This window comes from Pinus tabuliformis, chromosome 7, assembly GCF_031772625.1.
Source record: "Pinus tabuliformis cultivar Carrire ecotype Pingquan chromosome 7, CPIR1, whole genome shotgun sequence".
NCBI classification, from domain to species: domain Eukaryota; kingdom Viridiplantae; phylum Streptophyta; class Pinopsida; order Pinales; family Pinaceae; genus Pinus; species Pinus tabuliformis.
This window is the reverse complement of record NC_142293.1, coordinates 1258615467-1258635820: the sequence shown is the minus strand read 5'-3', so window position 1 is coordinate 1258635820 and position 20354 is coordinate 1258615467. Positions and strand designations below refer to the sequence as shown.

The window sequence follows — 20354 nt, the reverse complement described above, 5'->3', positions numbered from 1 at the left end:
TTAAAACCCATTGATAATGAATTGGTTGTGAAGACATAAACTATCAAAATGGTATTTGATCTTGAAACATCCTTTTTCAAGTTTCAATTGGAAAATAAAACTAGTGAATTGTAATAGAAGAGGTTACAAAAGAAATATAATATTGTAAAGAACATTGTGGTTGTCATTCCATATTTGAAGTTGCATCCAAAATTGTTGGAGGCATCGAAGACCTAAAGAAGCAGTGATGAACCTGCAAAATGTATATTTTGTTAGAATTTGTAATATGTAAATTAATTGTGGGAATTTATTAGTAATGCTTTGCATGTGAGTTGTGTTAAAATGAATTTGGAACGAATGGAAATGAAGTTACCTTTGCCATGGGGATCTATATATTGTTAGTCGAAGATGCATGGTGAATGATGGCATACTGAACACCATTGGAGATTTATGCGTAATTGGAGATGCATATTTCTTGCTTGCCATTTTGCTCATATTTTTCACATTTTGTCACGTTGAAGAATGTGGTTTATGCGTTTCAGGGAATATTTTATTTGTAGTAATAATTTTATAGTTGAACGGAGGCGATATAATGGTAATGCTGGATTTGGTACCGGAAGAAATCTGTTTTGTATATGTTGCAGTGTAAGTATTGATGCATTAGTTTCGTCCCAATAGTTATATAGTTGTGTTATTTCTGAGTCCATATGTCCTGTTGCAAAAGAAAGAAAATGTTAGAATGAAATGTATAGATAATATAAAGAAATTCTAATATTTTCATAATTAATAATAATGATTAAATTTGATTGTTGTTGAAAGATATGAAAGGTATGTTATGAAATATAATGAACTAAATAAATAGAGGAAACCTTCTGTTGATGTTAAAGTATGGATTGGAGCAGATTATCAGGAGGTGGCATTGAACGGAGAATTTCTTCCGCGTGTTTTTTGCAAGTAATGTTTTTGTTTTGCTTCATTTTATTCTAATGATCGAAACTAAACGCGAGGCTAATCTGAAGATCTTGTAGAGAAGGTACTCTTGAAATTGTTGTGAATGTGAGACCTTGACGTTCAATTTTCCCAATGTCAATTGTTGCTTTTGGAAGTGTCATACCTTGAGATTTATGTATGGTTAAAGCCCAAGCCATCTTCAGTGGAATTTGTGTACGTCCATTTCTTTTTATTGCTAGAATAGGCAAGTGAGTGGGGTTACTTTCATCGCAAGGAGGCCCGATGTATTTGGGAAAAGCTACGACAACAAATGTTGGAATTTGTGGTGGTGAAATTGATTCTTTGTAAAATATGGTTACAATTTCTCCATGGGAACCATTAACAAGTCCGACTGAAACCCAAAGGTTGGAAGTTAACATAACATTTTCGCCATTGCATAGTAACACAATTCGCTCAAGTTGCTCGTCTTCTGAGGAAATGTTGGAATATGTGTTGTCATCTTCAGTAATGGATCTTGTGATAGGAGTGTTTAGAGATTTTATCATTTGCTTATTATGGACCATTGTTTGAGAATTTGTTGGAAATAGATGCATGGAATCATGGAAGGAATGTATTTCATCTTCTGATAAAAAGGAATCTGTGCGCGACATGAGTATGTTGTAGTCGGAGATTGTTGGATTTGCATCTCTAATGTCCTAGAGGATGTTCGTGAAAGTAACCTGGGTGATGTTGTCGCCTTGTTGATGAAAAATTGTGTCTAATGTGATGGCTGTGTTAAAGGTGTTCCACAGTGCGCTTCCGTGGCTCGTCCCTTCATATAGAGGTATGTCTTTGACGGGTGGTAACTAAATAAGATCACCAACCAATATAATGGAACAGCCACCGAAAGGAGTGTTTTTTTGTTGTGGAAATACCTCTCAAAGACGTTCATCAATATGGTTGAGAAGCTTTGGCCCAATGAAGCTCATTTCATTGATTAGTATGTACCCTATATGCCTGAGTTCTTCTTGGAATTTTGCAAGAGCATTACCTTCTAAGGGCGTATGATCCTTTATAGGAAGGTGCAGAGCAGAATGGATTGTTGATGCTTGTATGTTGAAGACAGCAACCCCTGTAGGGGCGAGGAGCATGATCGGTGAAGGTTTTGGGCTTGCAAGGGTTATGAGCATATCTTTGATGCAATTCATAAGGAGGGATTTTCCTGTACCAACAGTTCCTTGTATTATCATTCTAAGAGTGGCTAAACAATCCTTCTTAGCAAAATTATTAGAAATAATATTTAGAGCTTTTATTTGCATTGGAGATAATGTAGTAAGGGTTGTCAGGATACGTTGATGTGTTTGAAGAATGTGTTGGATGGAGCGGTTATTCTCAATGAATTGTATGGCATTATTTTGTAGATCTAATGGGATAGTGGTATGATTCCAGTTATGGTTGTCATCAAAGCCATGAAGGCCAAGCATGTCAAGGTCATTTATGAGGAGCTCATTTGTAGGGTATAATTGGGAAAGTAATTCCCATTCATTTATTTTCATGGTGTCTGGAGGATTGGTTTCATGTATAGTTGAGTTATCATTTGCGACAAATTCATTATCAGATAGTGTGTAGTGTTGATGCCAAGGTTTGTAGAATGGACAAAATGTTTTCCAATTTGTGATGAATTCTGCAGCTGAATCTCCTATATCTTGTACAATATGGAAAAAGGGTTTGTATAGCATAAGTTCAACTCTGCAAAAGTCAGCATAGCAAGGTTCAGTTGTGGATGGTATGGAGGAGTAACGTGGTATGACCCGAATAATTGCTTTTGTAGGTCTTTGTTTCCATTTGTTTGTTTTGCGATGAGGATCATATGACCAGGATCTTGCTACTTCTATAAGTGATGTGGATTCTAGGGTAGAAGGGTGCTGGATATATGTATCTATGATGTGTGGGAATGTAGTGGAGGTGTTGTTCATTTGTGGAAGGCACATAAGAATTTTTTGGTTTACGTTTAAAGAAAAGAATGGTCGACTACACAATGTTAATGGTAATTTTTGCAGCATATGGTAGGTTTCTTATGCTCCAATGTCACGATCAATAAGGGTTTCTGCAAGAAATTTTTGAAATGTAGATGTTGCTGGGTTAGCAATGGGTGAAGCGAGGAGAATTCTACATAGCATGTGGTGGAAGCTTTCATATTTTTTTTCTGCTTTGGATGCATATTTGGTGATATATTTTTGTATAATGTGTATGGAGAGTACAGGTTGGTAGTCAACATTTGCACGCCAAATAGATAGGATGGTAGGGTTATGGGTATTGAGTCGATCGTCATTGCGATTAGGGGTGTATGTTTTTTGGCCATTGGAGTCAATGAATAAGGCTGATTTTGGATGTAATTCCCATGGTGCTTTATAATGACATTGGAATGAGGATCCATTCTTTCTTAGGAATGTGCTTTCAGTACATTTTGTGTGACGTTCAATGCAATTGATGAGTTTTTCATAATCATTTAAAGGATTGGTTCTGAAGATTTGCAGTATGGACAATAGACAAGGGTCTTCGGGATTTGTCCAAGCAATTGGTTGGTTTGAAATCGATGGAGTACGAGGGTTCCAAGCAGAAATATATTTGTCGAAGAACTACCTAGTAATATCAACTACTTCTGTGTCTTCCCAGTTGAGGCTTTCCATATCAGGTGCATTTTCCATCCAAAGGAAACCATGGATGTGTGTAGATCCCCTATGTTGCCATTCATACCTGTCAAGTATGCATTTCTATAAGATAATTTTGTAGTAGGTGAGGTATGATGTTTAGAGTGTTACGAAAAAAATGCGGTCGAATGCATACTTGTACCATTAGTCTTTTGTCTGCAAGTGTTTCTCTAAGATAACCTCACGAAATGTTGTGAATCTATGGTGCATATATAGTGATGTAAAATGTGGGTTAGAGATAATGTTATCATTTCTCCGTTTTTGTTGTTTTGCAATATCAGGAGGTTGACATCCGGGCATGATTGCATGAAGATCAGGCCATTTTGTATCAGCTGCACTTAATGTGAAGAAGAACATCGGGCAACCGAGTTGAGATACCATGCCCGTCAGTTCATTTTTAGCTTTGTGCCAAAAAGATCTTGTTCCACGTAAAGAGCAGTTGAATCGCATGACTTGCTCTACCAATTTCTCATCTGGAAATTGTTCTAATCGGATGTTCAGATCTTGAATAGATGTTGGAAATTTATCTGCGATGTTCTTTTTCACAAAAATCAAGGTTGTTGCTTGACTAGGATGTCGCATCATGAGATTATATATGTAATAACGAAAGCGTGGGTGCTTTCCAAATATGTTATTGTAGTAACGTATGAGATGAAGTGCATATTTATGTAACTGCACAAATTTCATTCTTGGTTGATTTGGCATTGCAGCTCCTGTGGGGAAAAGGGTGGGGGAAGCGATAGAGAGTAGACCTTCTGTGTTGTATTCATTGATTGGGGATAAGCTAATTGTTGGCCACTCAATTGTAGTATTAGAATGGTGGTTGTAAGCATGTAAATAATGGTGGATTTCTTGGATTTCTATATTTTTATTAGGAATAATGGGTACGAATGATGATGTTTGGTGTAGGGATGAGTTTGCAGAATCTTCGGTGGGCTCATGTGGTGGTTCAAGTGAAAGGTGGATAGTTGTTTCTGTAGTATTGGAATGGTGAAGGGAGGAGGAGACATCGGTGGGGATTGCTGGTAAGGATGCTAGTGCATTGTTATCAATACGAGCATTCTTATAGTATGGGTCATTTGCCAATTTGTATTCTAATGTAGCGAGAACGCGATGTCTACTGACAATGCAATCATAAGCCTTATGGTCACTACTATGATGAGTGACAATTAGAATGTCCAAGTCTTCAACACGTCGTGGCAACATGTTTACGATTTTTGTAATGCCTTGAGGAAAACAAATTGTGTGGCCACTGTATTTATATTGGCCACCACGTGCATGTGTTACCTACAGTATAGGGTTAACCCTAGCAATGAGCATTTCTTCTATTTGTGAAAGAGATGTAAGGACAGCTGGTTGAGGACCAGGGTCCATGTTGTTTGATAATGAGAAGCGATGACCCTTTGTTTCAGAGATGCATCTAGAGAAACAATACATTTGGGTGGAATTGTGGATATGTATTCCAGGATATGATTCAAGACCAATGGAGCATGGGCATTTAGGTGCAATTTTATCAATCTTTGCATGGAAATCTCGATGTGCTTCATTATTATAAATGTTGTTGAAAGCATGTGCGAAGGATGGGTTAGGGAAATGAGGTATGGATGTATTTGTTTGAGAGGTTTGCTGAAAAGATAGAGAGTTTGATAATTGCAAAGGAGGATTGTTTTCGGGGTGGGTCGTTTCAGATGAGGAATGTTGGTTTTCCTTCTGTTTTTTGTGTTTTGGACATTCTCTAATGCCTTTTTTTTTATGATAAAGCTTGCATCGACGTGCATTTATTCGTTCTTTATTTGTTACATAATATCTTCAGGTACGTTCATCATTACAAGAAGAAGACATTTGCAAATGTTATGGTACCTATAAGCAAGAGAGGGGAAAAGAGGAATGTTATTTGGAGAGAAAAACCATGTTATTGTATAAAAGCGAAAGAAGGGAAAGAAATTTAAGTTTTCAATAGTTTTATGTGAATTTTTTATTTGAATAATGTATTTGAAAGAACATTTTAGTATTTTTCCTTTATACATGTAGATAGTTTCATGTGTAATGCAGCAGGTTACCTCATTTTTTAAAAGAAAAAGATGATAAGAATGTGATTCGTGAATTTTTTTATTCACATAATGCTAGATACAATGGAGGATGAATACTTATTTCAATGCTATATAAAAAAATTCGTGAGAAGGCATGCAACAATATATGGTGTAAAATTGTATTTATAAAATATGATAATAGGAATTGTCAAAAAGCGAGGAATACATTTTGCGATATCTATCTACGATATCAAGATGTTCTAAATTTCTTGAAGGATGTTGTTGCACTATGTCGTGAAATGCAAGGTTTCTTCTTTTATGATAACACATTTCAACCGTGGTATTCCTTTAAAAGTTTCTATCTTCACCGATAGTGTGAAGATATGATCTATCCATAGAGCTTTGGAGATAATTTCCTTGATTAGATCTGGATCTGAGGATAATAAATAGAAGTCTTTGGCATTATTCCCAAGAATTGTAGATCCCACGTCTTCGAAAGCAACAGTTGAAGCTAATTCACCAGTGTGATCTTGTATGTCGATTTTCAATAAGTATCTGTAATCACAGTCACTTACTTTAGCGGAATTTTGGGCAAAACCACATCCCTGTATTTTGTGGAATAAGTTTTTTCATGCATTTTTTCCCATCAACAATGGATGGGCAAGAAATGTAGTAAAAACTGTCCATCCCAATTTTTGTTATTGTGCCCTTTAATTGGAAGAATGCTGGTTTCTCTAAGGAATCCATACTGTAAATATCAGTAATTGTTATTTTTTTTTGTTGATGGCCAAAAGGAGATCTTGTTGTCAAAGATGTAGAAGCTGCAGTTGAACCTTACTTTTTAAACCATGATTTTAGCATGTGGGTCTCTTCAATGTCAGGATCTACAAGAATAATGGATCTCGTTGTAGTGCCGACATTTTTTCCATTAAATTCTCCAACACGGGCAGACTTGATTGCAATGATGGGGTTATTTCCTGCAACACATAGGGAGGATATTTCTTGTGATACGGCATCAAAATTATCTCCCCAAAAGATTTCATCTATGTTATACCTAGACATGTATTGAAGTTGTAATGTTTGTTTAGTAACTTCAGAGCCGTATTTTCTACATATAGTGCACACACTGGAAATGCCTGTGACAATACCAAGAATATCAACGATGGAGTTGACGTTTGTTGTTTTGATATCGTTGATTGATTTTATATTGAATTGCACTGTTAGATTATATTTTTTTTTCGCTGGTAACATGTTCTATGGTAGATGTTGCATTCAACAAAATTTCCTAGTCATTGTTCAGGTGGTTGTATTGCTTATTAGCCATTTTCACATTCCCTTTAGAGACAATGTGGACATTTCCATGTTGGATTTTGTCGAAAAAATAATCTGCAACATTGTTGAAACAAGTAATATGTATTTCTCCACCCTCTGTATCAAACAGGTCAAAACCAAACACTTTACCAGGTCCATATTGATTCTGAAATTGTCAAAGAGTTGTTTTCCTTTGGACATATCCTTTTATGCACCAATTTGAGTGGTAAGGTTTTAGCGATTTGATGGCAATTTGAACTGGCAGAACGGATGGGGTTGGAGTAGTAGGAAGAGGGTAGTGTCTTTTTGATAAAGGATCTGGGTTCGATGAGGAAGGAGTGTTTTCATCAGATGTGATCGAGATACTCATAGTTTTCAGATTTCCAATTAAGGGTGCAAATGAAGTAGAAATTTCGAAGTCTATTAGCTTTATAGACCTACACGACAAATAAGAGTCATAGGAATAATTGTTAGAGGCAGAATTGTTATCGATAAAAATGTTAAATTTGAAATAAGAAATTTATAACAAACTTACATTGATGGACCAATAGTTGAAGTAGTCCAACTTTTAACATTTATAATAGAACCTTTTTGTGGCAATCCTATTGCTATGAGTTCATTGAAATCTTTTGGGAGCATAATGTGTTTCTTATGTGTTCCATCTGATATTGCAATATGATACCGTGGAGTTGAATTTTGTGTTGATTGTATAGGTTCAAGTTCAACAATTTGTAAGTATGGTTGAATATGCATTGATCCAAATAGCATTGAGAAAATTGCATTCTCAGTAAGGTTTGTTGTCATTTTCTGGAACTAGAGATGACAAAATAAGTATTGTACAAAACAAAACACAAAAATGTTGTTTTCTTCGTGTAAGATGTTTAACATTCATTACATTCCTATAACAGTACATGAAAATATATGAACTAAAGGGCAAGAAGCATGTTCAATTTGTTTCTAAATGAGTGGTTATCTAAGCTTGTAAACATAATAATGTAGATATTTATTACAACAACTTCTATATGATCATTCTTTTTGAAACATAGTTAAAACTGTAAATTAACAATTTTAGAAACCTACGCATGTTAGAAACAATGAGATAGGTGTAACATACTTAATACTATAAACTGTAAAATTGGAGAATGCACATGAGAAATATACCGTGGAGTATGCCATCGAATATCCCGATACTGCCTTTTGCAGGAGACAACTTACAGAAGAAACAAAATTGATAGAAACTACTGTAAATATTGTTTAAATGACTGACATAAAAAAACCCACAACTAGGAAATATAAAATGTGTTAGGTTTGAAATGAAACACACACCTGACTTCATGAGAAAATTGAGCGGAGAGTAATAAAAAGAAAAAAATGGTATTGGATTTATTAGACTGGGTAGAGGGTAACAAATTGGGGTTATAGATGGAACATATATCAAGTTGCTCACTACAAGGATGGAAATGAATATCCTGAATCCTTTATATCATTCAATGAGTTATCTCATGTTTTTGTGCATTGTCCACTCTCAATAGAAGCTTGGTTGAAGGAAATGAAACTGAGAAACAGAAACAGTCAGCATCTTTTTAAATCATGATTAATGGTTCTGCCTCTAGATGATTAAGGGGTAAAAGAGGGCATCAACTATCCCCCTTTTCATTCATGTTGGTAGCTATAGGATTATAGCAGCTTTGCCTAAAAGGTATCAATGAGGAATTTTTCCATATCCTTTGTACATGACATAACTAAATTTATTTGGAGTATAAACAATAAGGAAAGTGCTGGTACTTTATACTATATAGCAAAGTTATAAGTATGGAAGTGAATGTAAACAGGCCTTTGGTATTATTCAATGAATAGGTCTATAAACCCAGATGAAATCTAAGCAATGAATGCACATGAGAAAGATACCGTACAATTCTAATAGTCATCCAAGATACAAAATTATAATAGAAATTATAGCTAATAGACTAAAAAGGTCCATTTTCAAGATAATATCAAAAGAACAGTTTGGCTTTCTTTCATAAAAAAGAAATCCAAAGGGCAATGACAACAGCATAAGAAGAACTGCATATTATAAGGGTAAAAGAAATTGCCAAAGTTTAGGCTTTTATTTCAAGCCTGACGATTACAAATTATTAAAAAGAGAAAAGAATGGTTTTGACTTCATGAGAAAATTGAGGGGAGAGTAACAAAAAGAAAAAATTGGTATTGTCTTTATTAGACCGGGGAGAGGGTAACAAACTGGGGTTTCAGATGGAATGGATATTAGGTCGCTCACCACAAGGTATAGAAATGAATATCCTAAATCCTTTATATCATTCAATGGACTAACTCATGTTTTTCTGCATTGTCCACTCTCAATAGAAGCTTGGTTGAAGGAATTGAAACTGAGAAATGGAAACAATCAGCATCTTTTTAAATCATGATTAATGGTTCTGCCTCCACAATAGTGTATTCTCAAGTTACTTACATAAACTCATCCATGGAAAATATATGGGGGAGAAAAAGAGCATATATATACTACATATAATCAGTGAGACCAGTACAGGAGACTAGTACAGGTTGAGGTCATCTATATAAGTTCCCAAAAACATGCTTCAAAATACCTCCAATCGCCGACAAGCAAAAAAAGGGTTCAAATAACCAGCATAAGTGAAGGCCCAAAAATAAAATACATTATAATTATGTTACAATCTATAATCCTGTAGTTGAACAATTACAGTCTTCAAAAGAAAAAATGGTTGTCCACAATTTAAGTCCACTATGCTTGTTAATTGTGAGAAACTCTTTTAGTTGCGAAAAATATCTTTGCAGCAAAGTTCTATCCATGGTATAAAAAATAGGAGACACATACCAAACTAGGGTTATAGATGGAACATATACCAAGTTTCTCACTACAAGGTATGGAAATGAATATCCTGAATCCTTTATATCATTCAATGAACTATCTCATGTTTTTGTGCATTGTCCACTGTCAATAGAAGCTTGGTTGAAGGAATTGAAACTGAGAAACGGAAACAGTCAGCATCTTTTTGAATCATGATTAATGGTTCTGCCTCCAGATTATTAAGGGGTAAAAGAGGGCATCAACTATCCCCATTTTCATTCATGTTGGTAGCTATAGGATTATAGCAGCTTTGCCTAAAAGGTATCAATGAGGAATTTTTCCATATCCTTTGTACATGACATAACTAACTTTATTTGGAGTATAAACAATAAGGAAAGTGCTGGTACTTTATACTATATAGCAAAGCTATAAGTATGGAAGTGAATGTAAACAGGTCTTTGATATTATTCAATGAACAGGTCTATAAACCCAGATGAAATCTAAGCGATGAATGCACATGAGAAAGATACTGTACAATTCTAATAATCATCCACAATACAAAATTATAATAGAAAATATATCTAATAGACTAAAAAGGTCCATTTTCAAGATAATATCAAAAGAACTGTTTGGCTTTCTTTCATAAAAAAGAAATCCAAAAGGCAATGACAAAAGCATAAGAAGGACTGCATACTATAAGGGTAAAATAAATTGCCGAAGTTTAGGCTTTTATTTCAAGCCTGACGATTACAAATTATTAAAAAGAAAAAAGAATGGTTTTGACTTCATGAGAAAATTGAGGGGAGAGTAACAAAAAGAAAAAATTGGTATTGGCTTTATTAGACTGGGGAGAGGGTAACAAACTGGGGTTTCAGATGGAACAGATATTAGGTCGCTCACCACAAGGTATAGAAATGAATATCATGAATCCTTTATATCATTCAATGGAATAACTCATGTTTTTCTACATTGTTCACTCTCAATAGAGCTTGGTTGAAGGAATTGAAACTGAGAAACGGAAACAGTCAACATCTTTTTAAATCATGATTAATGGTTCTGCCTCCACAATAGTGTATTCTCAAGTTACTTACATAAACTCATCCATGGAAAATATATGGGGGAGAAAAAGAGCATATATATACTACATATAATCAGTGAGACCAGTACAGGAGACCAGTACAGGTTGAGGTCATCTATATAAGTTCCCAAAAACATGCTTCAAAATACCTCCAATTGCAGACAAGGAAAAAAAAAGTTCAAATAACCAGCATAAGCGAAGGCCCAAAAATAAAATACATTGTAATTATGTTACAATCTATAATCCCGTAGTTGAAAAATTGTAGTCTTCAAAAGCAAAAATGGTTGTCCACAAGTTAATTCCACTATGCTTGTTAATTGTGAGAAACTATTTTAGTTGAGAAAAATATCTTTGCAGCAAAGTTCTGTCCATGGTATAAAAAATAGGAGACACATTTTCAACCTCTACCACCATAAAAAAAATTCCAATGTCCTTCTCACATTGACAACTTCTCACATTCTACCAAAACATACAAGCTCCCATAAATTAACCTGATAAAAGTTGAACTTGGTATCACATCGACAAATTGTATTGCATGTTTACATTTGCAGTAAATATGTTAGCAGAGCAGAGCTTTCTAAAAGCAAGACAGGGAGGAGGTCTGATAAACAACATTAACATTGAGATATTATATTTGAACATTGCCAAATTTTCAAGTTGCTCAAAGAGATATGCCAAGGGGAATCAAGTTCCATATATTTCAACTCAAAATATCTGATCAACAAACTTTGTATTTCAGAGCTTTTCAACTGCAACTGGGAAAAGTTGTTGTAGTAGAAAATATTTCCCCTCTTAAAATTTGGTGACTCACTACAGCATAAAGAGCAAACTCCATTGGTGTTGCAGGGCTTCAAATATGAGGAAAAGAGTTAGACAAATGAGCAAATTATTTGGAAAATAGATCTGAGGATCCCATGCTTTAATCCATAATGATTTAATTTCTGCATCACTGAATTTGTAATGAAATGAACTCAAATCTTTATCAACATTCTGGAGATAAGCCCATCTGATCTGCAAGTCATTCATTGTGCTCTCAAACGATTTGCAGTTGCAAGAGAAGAGGAAGAGGAAACAAATTATTTCATCCATAATGATTTAATTTTTGCATCATTGAATTTGTAATGGAAGAAACTCAAATTTGTATCAGCATGTTGGAGATAAGCCCATCTGATCTGTAACTCATTCATTGTGCTCTCAAATGATTTGTAGTCATGAGAGAATAGGAATAGGAAACAACAGAGTGGTTTAAGGATTTAGGGGATCCTAACAGTGATCTGATGGATTGGGTGAGGGAAGAGGCAATGGCTGCCTTCACCTGCCCTCTTTTGGGTATGTTCCTCCTCAAATGAGTAGCAATAGCAGTAGGCATCTTGGTATTTATGTTTTGGACTGAATTCAATGGATTAAGCAGTTAAGGAAGATAACAGGCAGTGAATGCTTGAAATATTGAATGAACAGAGTGCAGAAGCAAGGGAGAGAGGGTTTAGAGAAATGAGATGATAACGAGTATTTAAGCTTTACTTTCCATATCTGAATGCAATGTGAATGAATCTAAATTCAGCCCATTTAGTCAAACTGTGCAAAATGTGTTGTTTATTCAAGGGGCGGGCGGCGGGCCAACCAATGAATTGACGAATAAGCGACTTGACTTGACTATCCAATAACAACTACCTGAAGCCCATATTCCTTATGACGCAGAGAAGCTACAGGTGGTGGAAAATTCTTTGTTTTTAGCTGTAAAAGTTATAAGATTTAAATCTATTCAACATGTTACTAGGTATCTATATCACTCAATGCAGAGTTAAGGTTTATAGCCACTCACTTATGGATCAAAAGCATGATGAATTAGTAAACTCTTAGCTGTTGGATGTAAAAAATAGGATTCAAGTCTATTCTACATGTTAATGGGTATTTCTATCAATCCAATACATAGATGAAGTTTATAAACACCACTAATGGATCAAAAGCAGTTACACATTGCTCTATATTAGTTTAACCTCATTTAAAGACATTGTTGGGTAAAGGGCACTACATGTGTAAAACTCTAAAGACCTTTGATGTTACTACTTCTTCATTTTGTATAAGAGGTATATACGATTCACCCTCCTTTGGGGGTAGTGTTTTGGAGAGTGCCTTGGTTCTTTGGAACCAAGATCAACTGAATCAACCGTGAGCTTTGCTGGCTAAAACCCAAAAGCAAATTGAAATATATTCTTGGGGCCAGTGTTTTGGAGAGTGCCCTGGTTCTTTGGAACCAAGATCACTATTTCCCACCTCTCAAGTCCCGTGTAACAAAGAATTTTGGGTTATTCTAAGAATTTCTCACCTCTCAGGTCCCGTGTAATAGAGGATTTTGGGCTATTCTAAAATGAGCGAAACCATCGTTCCTCATTTGAAAAATTGACCGATTCTTGTATTCATCAGGAAAGTTAAAGTGCCCTCTATAAAAGAAGAACATGTTTCTGTGACAGTTTAGAGCATTTAGGACTGCTTGTACTAGGTTATGACTTTGTTAAGACTAGATCTAGATACAGCTACACAGAAACTTTCACCAAGAATATCAATGTGACCAATCAAGATGAAAATTGTTTCCATTAAGAGCTTAAACTGCCACTATAGAATTTACCCTGAGAAACAAAAATAACAACTCTGCATTAGTTTCGAAAAGAAACACACCTATTTAGTTTTCTTTGTTGTTTCTAGCTTGTATCAACAAGTAACTTGTAGGGCTTTGTCCTTAGGCAGAGTAGAATCAATCCTCCATACACCTGAGTTGCAGGTTCTCATGAACAACAAACATAAAGCAAAATATAGTAAAGGTAGGAAACATAAAGCAAAATATGAGATAAGAAAGGAGAACAGTGACCCAGAATATATATAAAACCTAATAAATACCACCATAACCATTTGTGATGTAGAGGGCACCATATTCGCATGGAGGGAAAAATGATCCTGCAGAAAAAATGGCCTACGCGGCCCTCATGCAGCTAAGAAGAAGGCCCCTCATCCTCTGCGGCCCTCGTCATCATCTTTCAATCCTCTGCCCAAACCCTTCTCTGCAGGTCCCCCGCCCTCCTCTGCAGCAACTCTACCTGTGCCCTTCTCTGCAGCAACTCTGCCTGCACCCTCCTCTGCATCAAACATAGCTATCCGCGCGTAGGACAGGTTCATTAACGTGATTAGGGTAAATGGTTCGGTAGGTAATAGAAACGAATTTATTAACTAATAACTAATATGTTAACGTTTTTTAAGGGTTTCTTAATGTTTTATAACATTTTTTATTAAATTAGAAGACTAATTATGCTTAAATTGTCTAACAATAGATCTGACGGCTACGATTAGGACAGAAAGGCATTTGGGGGAGTTCATTTCAGAGGCAAACGCCTTACAGCGTAATGTATTTTCAATTTCATAGTTAAAATACAAAGTAAAATCAAAATAAACATTCAAAATAAAATCAAACAATAAAGATATGATATCATGGAATGGACATTGCAATTACAAAAAAATGTTTACCTGTCCATCGATGTTTTATCAGGCATTCCTAAAACATTTAGTTGCCCAAAATAACTATGAGGTGAAAGAACATAACATTAAAAACCATAGGAATACCTACTAGAAACATTTCCAAAGTCTATGCCTCAAGTTCCAGAACGATCTTCAGTAGCAAATGAATCATATCTAAGATGTGATATGCATTGTCTCCCCATCCTTTTTCCAATCACATTTCATGTAACCTACCCACACCAGAATGAAGTAACAATCAAATGAAGGCATTGACATTTGTTTTTATCTTTTATATCTATAAACTTTGAATCTAATTTGTTTCAGGAACATATTAATTCATATTTAAAGCTTTCCTATCATGAGAAGGTATCAATCAAGTAGGACATTAGAAAAAATGACCTCAATGAGGTCCTCTAACAATTTCTACAATATCAATATTTTTGTTGTTGTGATATCTTGGATAGAAAAAGAACATATCTACAAAAGAAAAAAACCATATATTACTTATGTTCAAACTTTGTATATGGTGTATTCTTAGGTAGCTTATTAAGATGTCCCTCTGCCTTTACCAAAGTGGATTGTAGCTTGGACAAACTCTAAACCCTTTCGTTCAGCATTAGTTTCTGCAAGATAAATGTCACACATTATTCTTTCCCATTTCTCAACATGCCACATATGATAAATTTAAAGTCGCATAAAAGCAAGAGAAAACCCTTTTCTAACCAAAAAAAACAAATAAACAGTGCCTCTAATAAAAATTCACACATCAAAAATTACTTTTCCATGTGCTTATACTAAAGGTAATATTCTTTGAATCATCTTTAGGTCATATTTAACGGGATATTTGTATGCTTACTATGATGTCAGTTTGGTGCTAAAAGCAATATATAAATCTAGGTTATTATCAGTGAAATTCAAGTATAATTTAGAAAAATAATTTCATTGCAAGGTATGGAGAGAGAAATATCTTCTTCTCTATTTTAGTTTGATTTGAGTTGATTTTGTATTTGAATATATAGTTTTCTCTAAAGAAGTGAAATAGAAAATTGAGAATCGAAATAGCCCTGTGATTTTTTAATCAATTCACATTATATATCGCTAAGACAGTCAGGTCATCCTTCTCTAATATTTGATAGAGATTTATTGTGCATAAACTAGTAATGAATTAACTATCAAACACAATGGTGCAATATATTAACCAGGGAAAGAAAAATGAGATGGCTATGGTATTTGTGTGCTTGAAGTAAATCCAACAATGGATATGTGATTTCTTTATCATGAAACAGTATTGAAGACAAATGTCAGTACAAGAATTGAACTCCATTACCAATAGGAGATGGTCATGTTGGGTAAGGAAATGATAAATTGAAGGGCTCAAAGTCTAGCTCCAATACATAGTTATCCTTGTCACGACAAAATACAAAGCTTTCATTATTTGCTTATCCAAGAAAAAAGAAAACTGAGCTTGTATTTGGTCACTTGTGATAGTATGTGAAAAAGAGAGCACTATTGGAAATCAAAGTGTGTCGTCACATCATCCAACCTACACAGAAAACATATATATTAAGTTGTTGACTATAGTGGAAATCAAATGTAAAACCCACTCAACTTGATCTTTACATGACATAGGTGTAATGAACTTGTACAATAGAATCATGCTAACTTAAAAACATGAGATGATTAAAAATAATAATGGAACATTGTTTCTTGCCACATAATTGGCATGCATAAAATTTCCACAGAATCCATCCAAAAAATGAGTAGAACTTATGGTAAAAGAACATATCATTAGTGTTTTGTACCCTCTTTAACACATAGACTAGGGAAGTATAGGAGGCCGAATGTAGCAGGATTCCAATTGTGTGGGATATAAAAACAAAAATGTGGAAGACATGCTTTCCAATTCACAAAATCTCACTCTAAATAATAGAACATGTTGAGGATAGTAATGATGAAAGCAAATCATGTATGAAGATAAAGCACCTTTAACTTGCCCTAAGATTTAGGTTCTCCACGTTTTTTAATTTTATGAAAACAATCAAGAATATATTGGGTCTATAGCTAAAAGACTACAGTTTGTCCTTTCCAGAAATTACTTGAAAACTTATATAGTCCAGAGGCTTTTCAAATCCAAATCTCAACATTGTACCTATATCTTTGATTGCTCTAGTTTGGTATACATTTATTTTTGTTGGCCTGCATACAATCAATATTTAGGTGCTTTATGATTCCATAGGAACTGACCCATCCTAAAGGTAGGCTAAAACTTGACTTTTTAAAGCAATCCCTCCCTCAAATATTTGTAACATGATTTGTTTCATGCTTGTGAAAAAAATATGTAGCTTTCACTGCAAGAAATAACTCTTATAGACATATTTCCACAAAAATCTTGTTTATCAATTCAGAATATGTCTAAGTTCCCCCACTTGTGTGATTAAATATGAACATGTGCATGAGCATGAGAAAGCCTCAATTGCAACTTACATTGCTATAAGGACCAGGAGAGTGAATCAAGAACGTGCGTTAATAGAGGGCCAAAGAGATGAACTTGAGGACATGATTCGTGCTTTAACCTTGGAGATAAATCAAATAAAATAAGAAATGGGGTTTTCTCTAGATAATTCCGACGTAGTTGGTGAGGTAGTTGAGGTACTTACATAGCCTTTGACTCTAAAGGAGACACCTATTCCATCTACAGTTGCAAGAATCATGTTAGTTTCTCATATTCTTCACAATAATAATGCTCATGTGAAAAGTTCTTCTACATATAGGACAAATTTTGAAGCAGCATTGCATGATAGTATGGAAAACTTTAATGACTTATACCAAAACATCACTAATCGGATTATTGTAGAAGCATTGAGGGAGAGAGTGATAAAATCTCTCCAGGTTTGGTCAAACTAGTTTCTCTTTTCATATGCTTATGTGAATGGACCGAGATCCACCTTTCTTCCATATTGAAATTCAGGTGCCCCTCCTTTTCATCCAATATGTGGAGATGCCCCACCATTGAAGGAATTTGATAGTTCTGAATCCAATCTTACAGACATACCACATAGATCTGGTCCAAATCAAGATGCTACTCTAGCGATTGGAGAGGGAGCAGCAACTCGAGAATTGTTTAGTATTCCTCTTGTGGAGCTTCAAAAATGGTTTTGAAAAAAGGGTTTATCTATTCATGGTGTTAAGGAGGTAATGGCTTCCCAATTGCTTAGCTTAGAAGAAGCAGAAAAGCATAAGAACCAAGATCAAGATGAGGATGTTAGGTATGGGTATAAATTCATAATAAGAGGGAAGCATACAAGAGAAACTTATGCTTATTTAAAATTGGGAGGGGGAAGGTGGAGCACATGTGAAGAAAGAAAATCCATACTTGATAATGATAAGGACTATATGTCTAGATCTAGGAAAAATGTTCAGGAAGAATCATCTTTATGGTCACAGGCTGGGGAACATGAATCAGTGGATGACTCTTGCAGTGGAACTTTAACAAAAATTGTTTGTGTGGTGGGGACCTCAAATACATAAATCCCATAGCTAGATCTCAAACCTTTAACATGCAATTCTATGATATTATAGCCTTCAAAGTGGATTCGTGAAGATGGCGAAACTGATATAGAGGAAAAGGTACTCTCTCTCTCTCTCTCTCTCTCTCTCTCTCTCTCTCTCTCTCTATATATATATATATATATATATATATATATATATATATATCCCATCTCGTTTGATACTGTAAAGGTGTAATATCAGGAAAAATCTACGTCAATTGGAGGTAGTACTCATGGAGTATCCTGATATAGGTTGCAGGTGATTCTCCTTGCCTATAGGATGATAATTTCTTTTTTTCCTCTCTCTCTCTCGTTTTCACATCCTATATTATAGCCTTCAAAGTAGATTCGTGAAGATGGCGAAACTGATATAGAGGACAAGGTACTCTCTCTCTCTCTCTCTCTCTCTCTCTCTCTCTATATATATATATATATATATATATATATATCCCATCTGGTTTGATACTGTAAATGTGTAATATCAGGAAAAATCTACGTCAATTGGAGGTAGCACTCATGGAGTATCCTGAGATTATTGAAGAATGTGGCACTAAGAATGCTGAAGAAATTGAAAGAAAAGTCTCTTCCCACATAAAGAGATTAGAAGCTGAATATGGGTTAATAGAGCTCATGACTAATAAAGACACTAGATTAGATTCTGGATACCACATGCATTCGTCTTGCACGACAAGTAATGCATGAAATTATACATCTACTAGATTGCATTTGATTGAAGTGGGTTCCATATGAAGTCTCTGGTGCATGGAATTTGCAGCTCATCTTAATTTAGATTTATAACAATTGGTATCTACATTATTAATATCTTTGGGGCTTACTTATTTTACTTTTTGATGGGAACCATAACAAGAGTCCATCGCACAGATTAAGTAAAGATAGGGAAAGAGAGGATAGAGAGAAGGGTTTTTATTGGAATGGGGAATGGTATCTTTATACTGTTTCTGTTTATCATGAAAGAGATGGTAATAGAATAAGGCTTCATGATTCTGATGCTGGAAGGGGGAGAGGGAGGAGCAACAGTAGAGAACATGACAATCATGACAAGGATAGGGAAAAAGATAGGGAGAGGGGCAAGGGAAGAGAGGAATAGGGACCGTGATAGAGAAAGAGAGAGGGAAAAGGAAAGGGATAGAGATAGGGAAAAATGGAGCAAAAGAAGCCAGTCATTTATTTTAGTGTCTTCTAGTGCTAATATGTCCTCTCTACATTTTTATTTGAGTTGTGATATCTATAAAAGTAGGTAGTTTTCTTTCAATTTTAGGTTTAAATAAATGTTTCTTTGCCTTGGAGGTTTTGGATTCAAGTTATATTTTACAACTTTCATGATTAATGAAAAATTTCATTATTGAAATTCAGTTTGATGCAGAGGTGTCCCATAAGCATACTAAGGCAGTTTCAAAGTATAAAAGGTGATTTCTAACAATGTTTCATTTCTCATGTAACAAAAATTGATTATGATATGCATGGCTTAGAACCTTATATATGAAAGCATTTTTTGTTATATTTTCTCTCATTTTTGAGGTGCTATTGACGAGTTTTCAAGACACCCAAAATATGCATGCTTATGATGGTGATTAGCTCCCCATGTTTCAATGGGTTTTGTTCTTCAGGCGATTAACCTTCTAAAGGAGTATTCAAACCAGCAAAGAGTTTATGCAGTGGAGCATAACTATTACCATATTATATGTATCTGCTATGTTGAACTCAAGCACCATGGAAGTGAATTATCTGTAATACGTTTTCATTATCACGTGACTAAGTGACAAGTTTCATGGAATCTACTGAGGGACCTTAATTTTAATTTTTCCATGATTGCAGGTGTCACTCTTAGTGAGTGTATTTGATTGCTAGCCTCTTTCTTCCATTTTTATGTTTTCCAATTTAAATGCTTTGAAGGTTGTAAAGCCTGTAGGAATTTTAGTCTCTTTTTAAACGAAACGTTTTTAGATTGATACTGATATACTCTGCAAAAATGAGATTAAACGCAAATATAGTGGTGAGCATTTGAAAGATGAAAATGCTTGTAACAGTTTAATAGGTGAGCCTAATTATTTTAGAATCAAGCCATGAAAAGATAATACTATATGCAAGGATGATTTGATTATAATAGTCATTAGTAAACACACCCTTTTTTTACAAATGCTTTCATGAATATCTCTATCATGTATTTCTTTGTGTGTTGATCAGTTTCTCCTTTTTTTGTAATTGTAAATAAATATTGAAAAAATGCTTGAAAGATAATATGGGAATGTTTTCCTTATCCTCTCACATGGGTGAATTGCAAAAGAGATGAATTTTAGGACATTCTTGGTGGAGCCATCCATTCTTCCCTACCTTGAATCTCTCCTCAAAGGATGATACCGCTACCCAAACTTGGAAATGCTGATGTCACTAGTAGTAAACATAGAGAACTCA

At 34.8% G+C, this 20354-nt stretch overlaps 1 protein-coding gene across 4 annotated transcripts in view; it reads right to left on the bottom strand.

Annotated features, from left to right (window-relative positions):
• Positions 1 to 14741: 14741 nt before the first annotated feature.
• The window catches only part of LOC149251966 (uncharacterized), a 66360-nt gene continuing 60747 nt past the window's right edge, over positions 14742 to 20354 (bottom strand). For 2 of the 4 annotated variants that reach the window (XM_089456599.1, XM_089456600.1), the window contains one exon: positions 14742 to 14996. In XM_089456599.1, coding sequence (XP_089312725.1) covers positions 14920 to 14996 — 77 coding nt within the window. In that variant the 3' untranslated portion in view covers positions 14742 to 14919. Of the gene's footprint in view, positions 14997 to 15616; positions 15917 to 20354 lie in introns of those variants that run through there. The other 2 variants (XR_016266031.1, XR_016266032.1) reach the window with 1 other exon arrangement.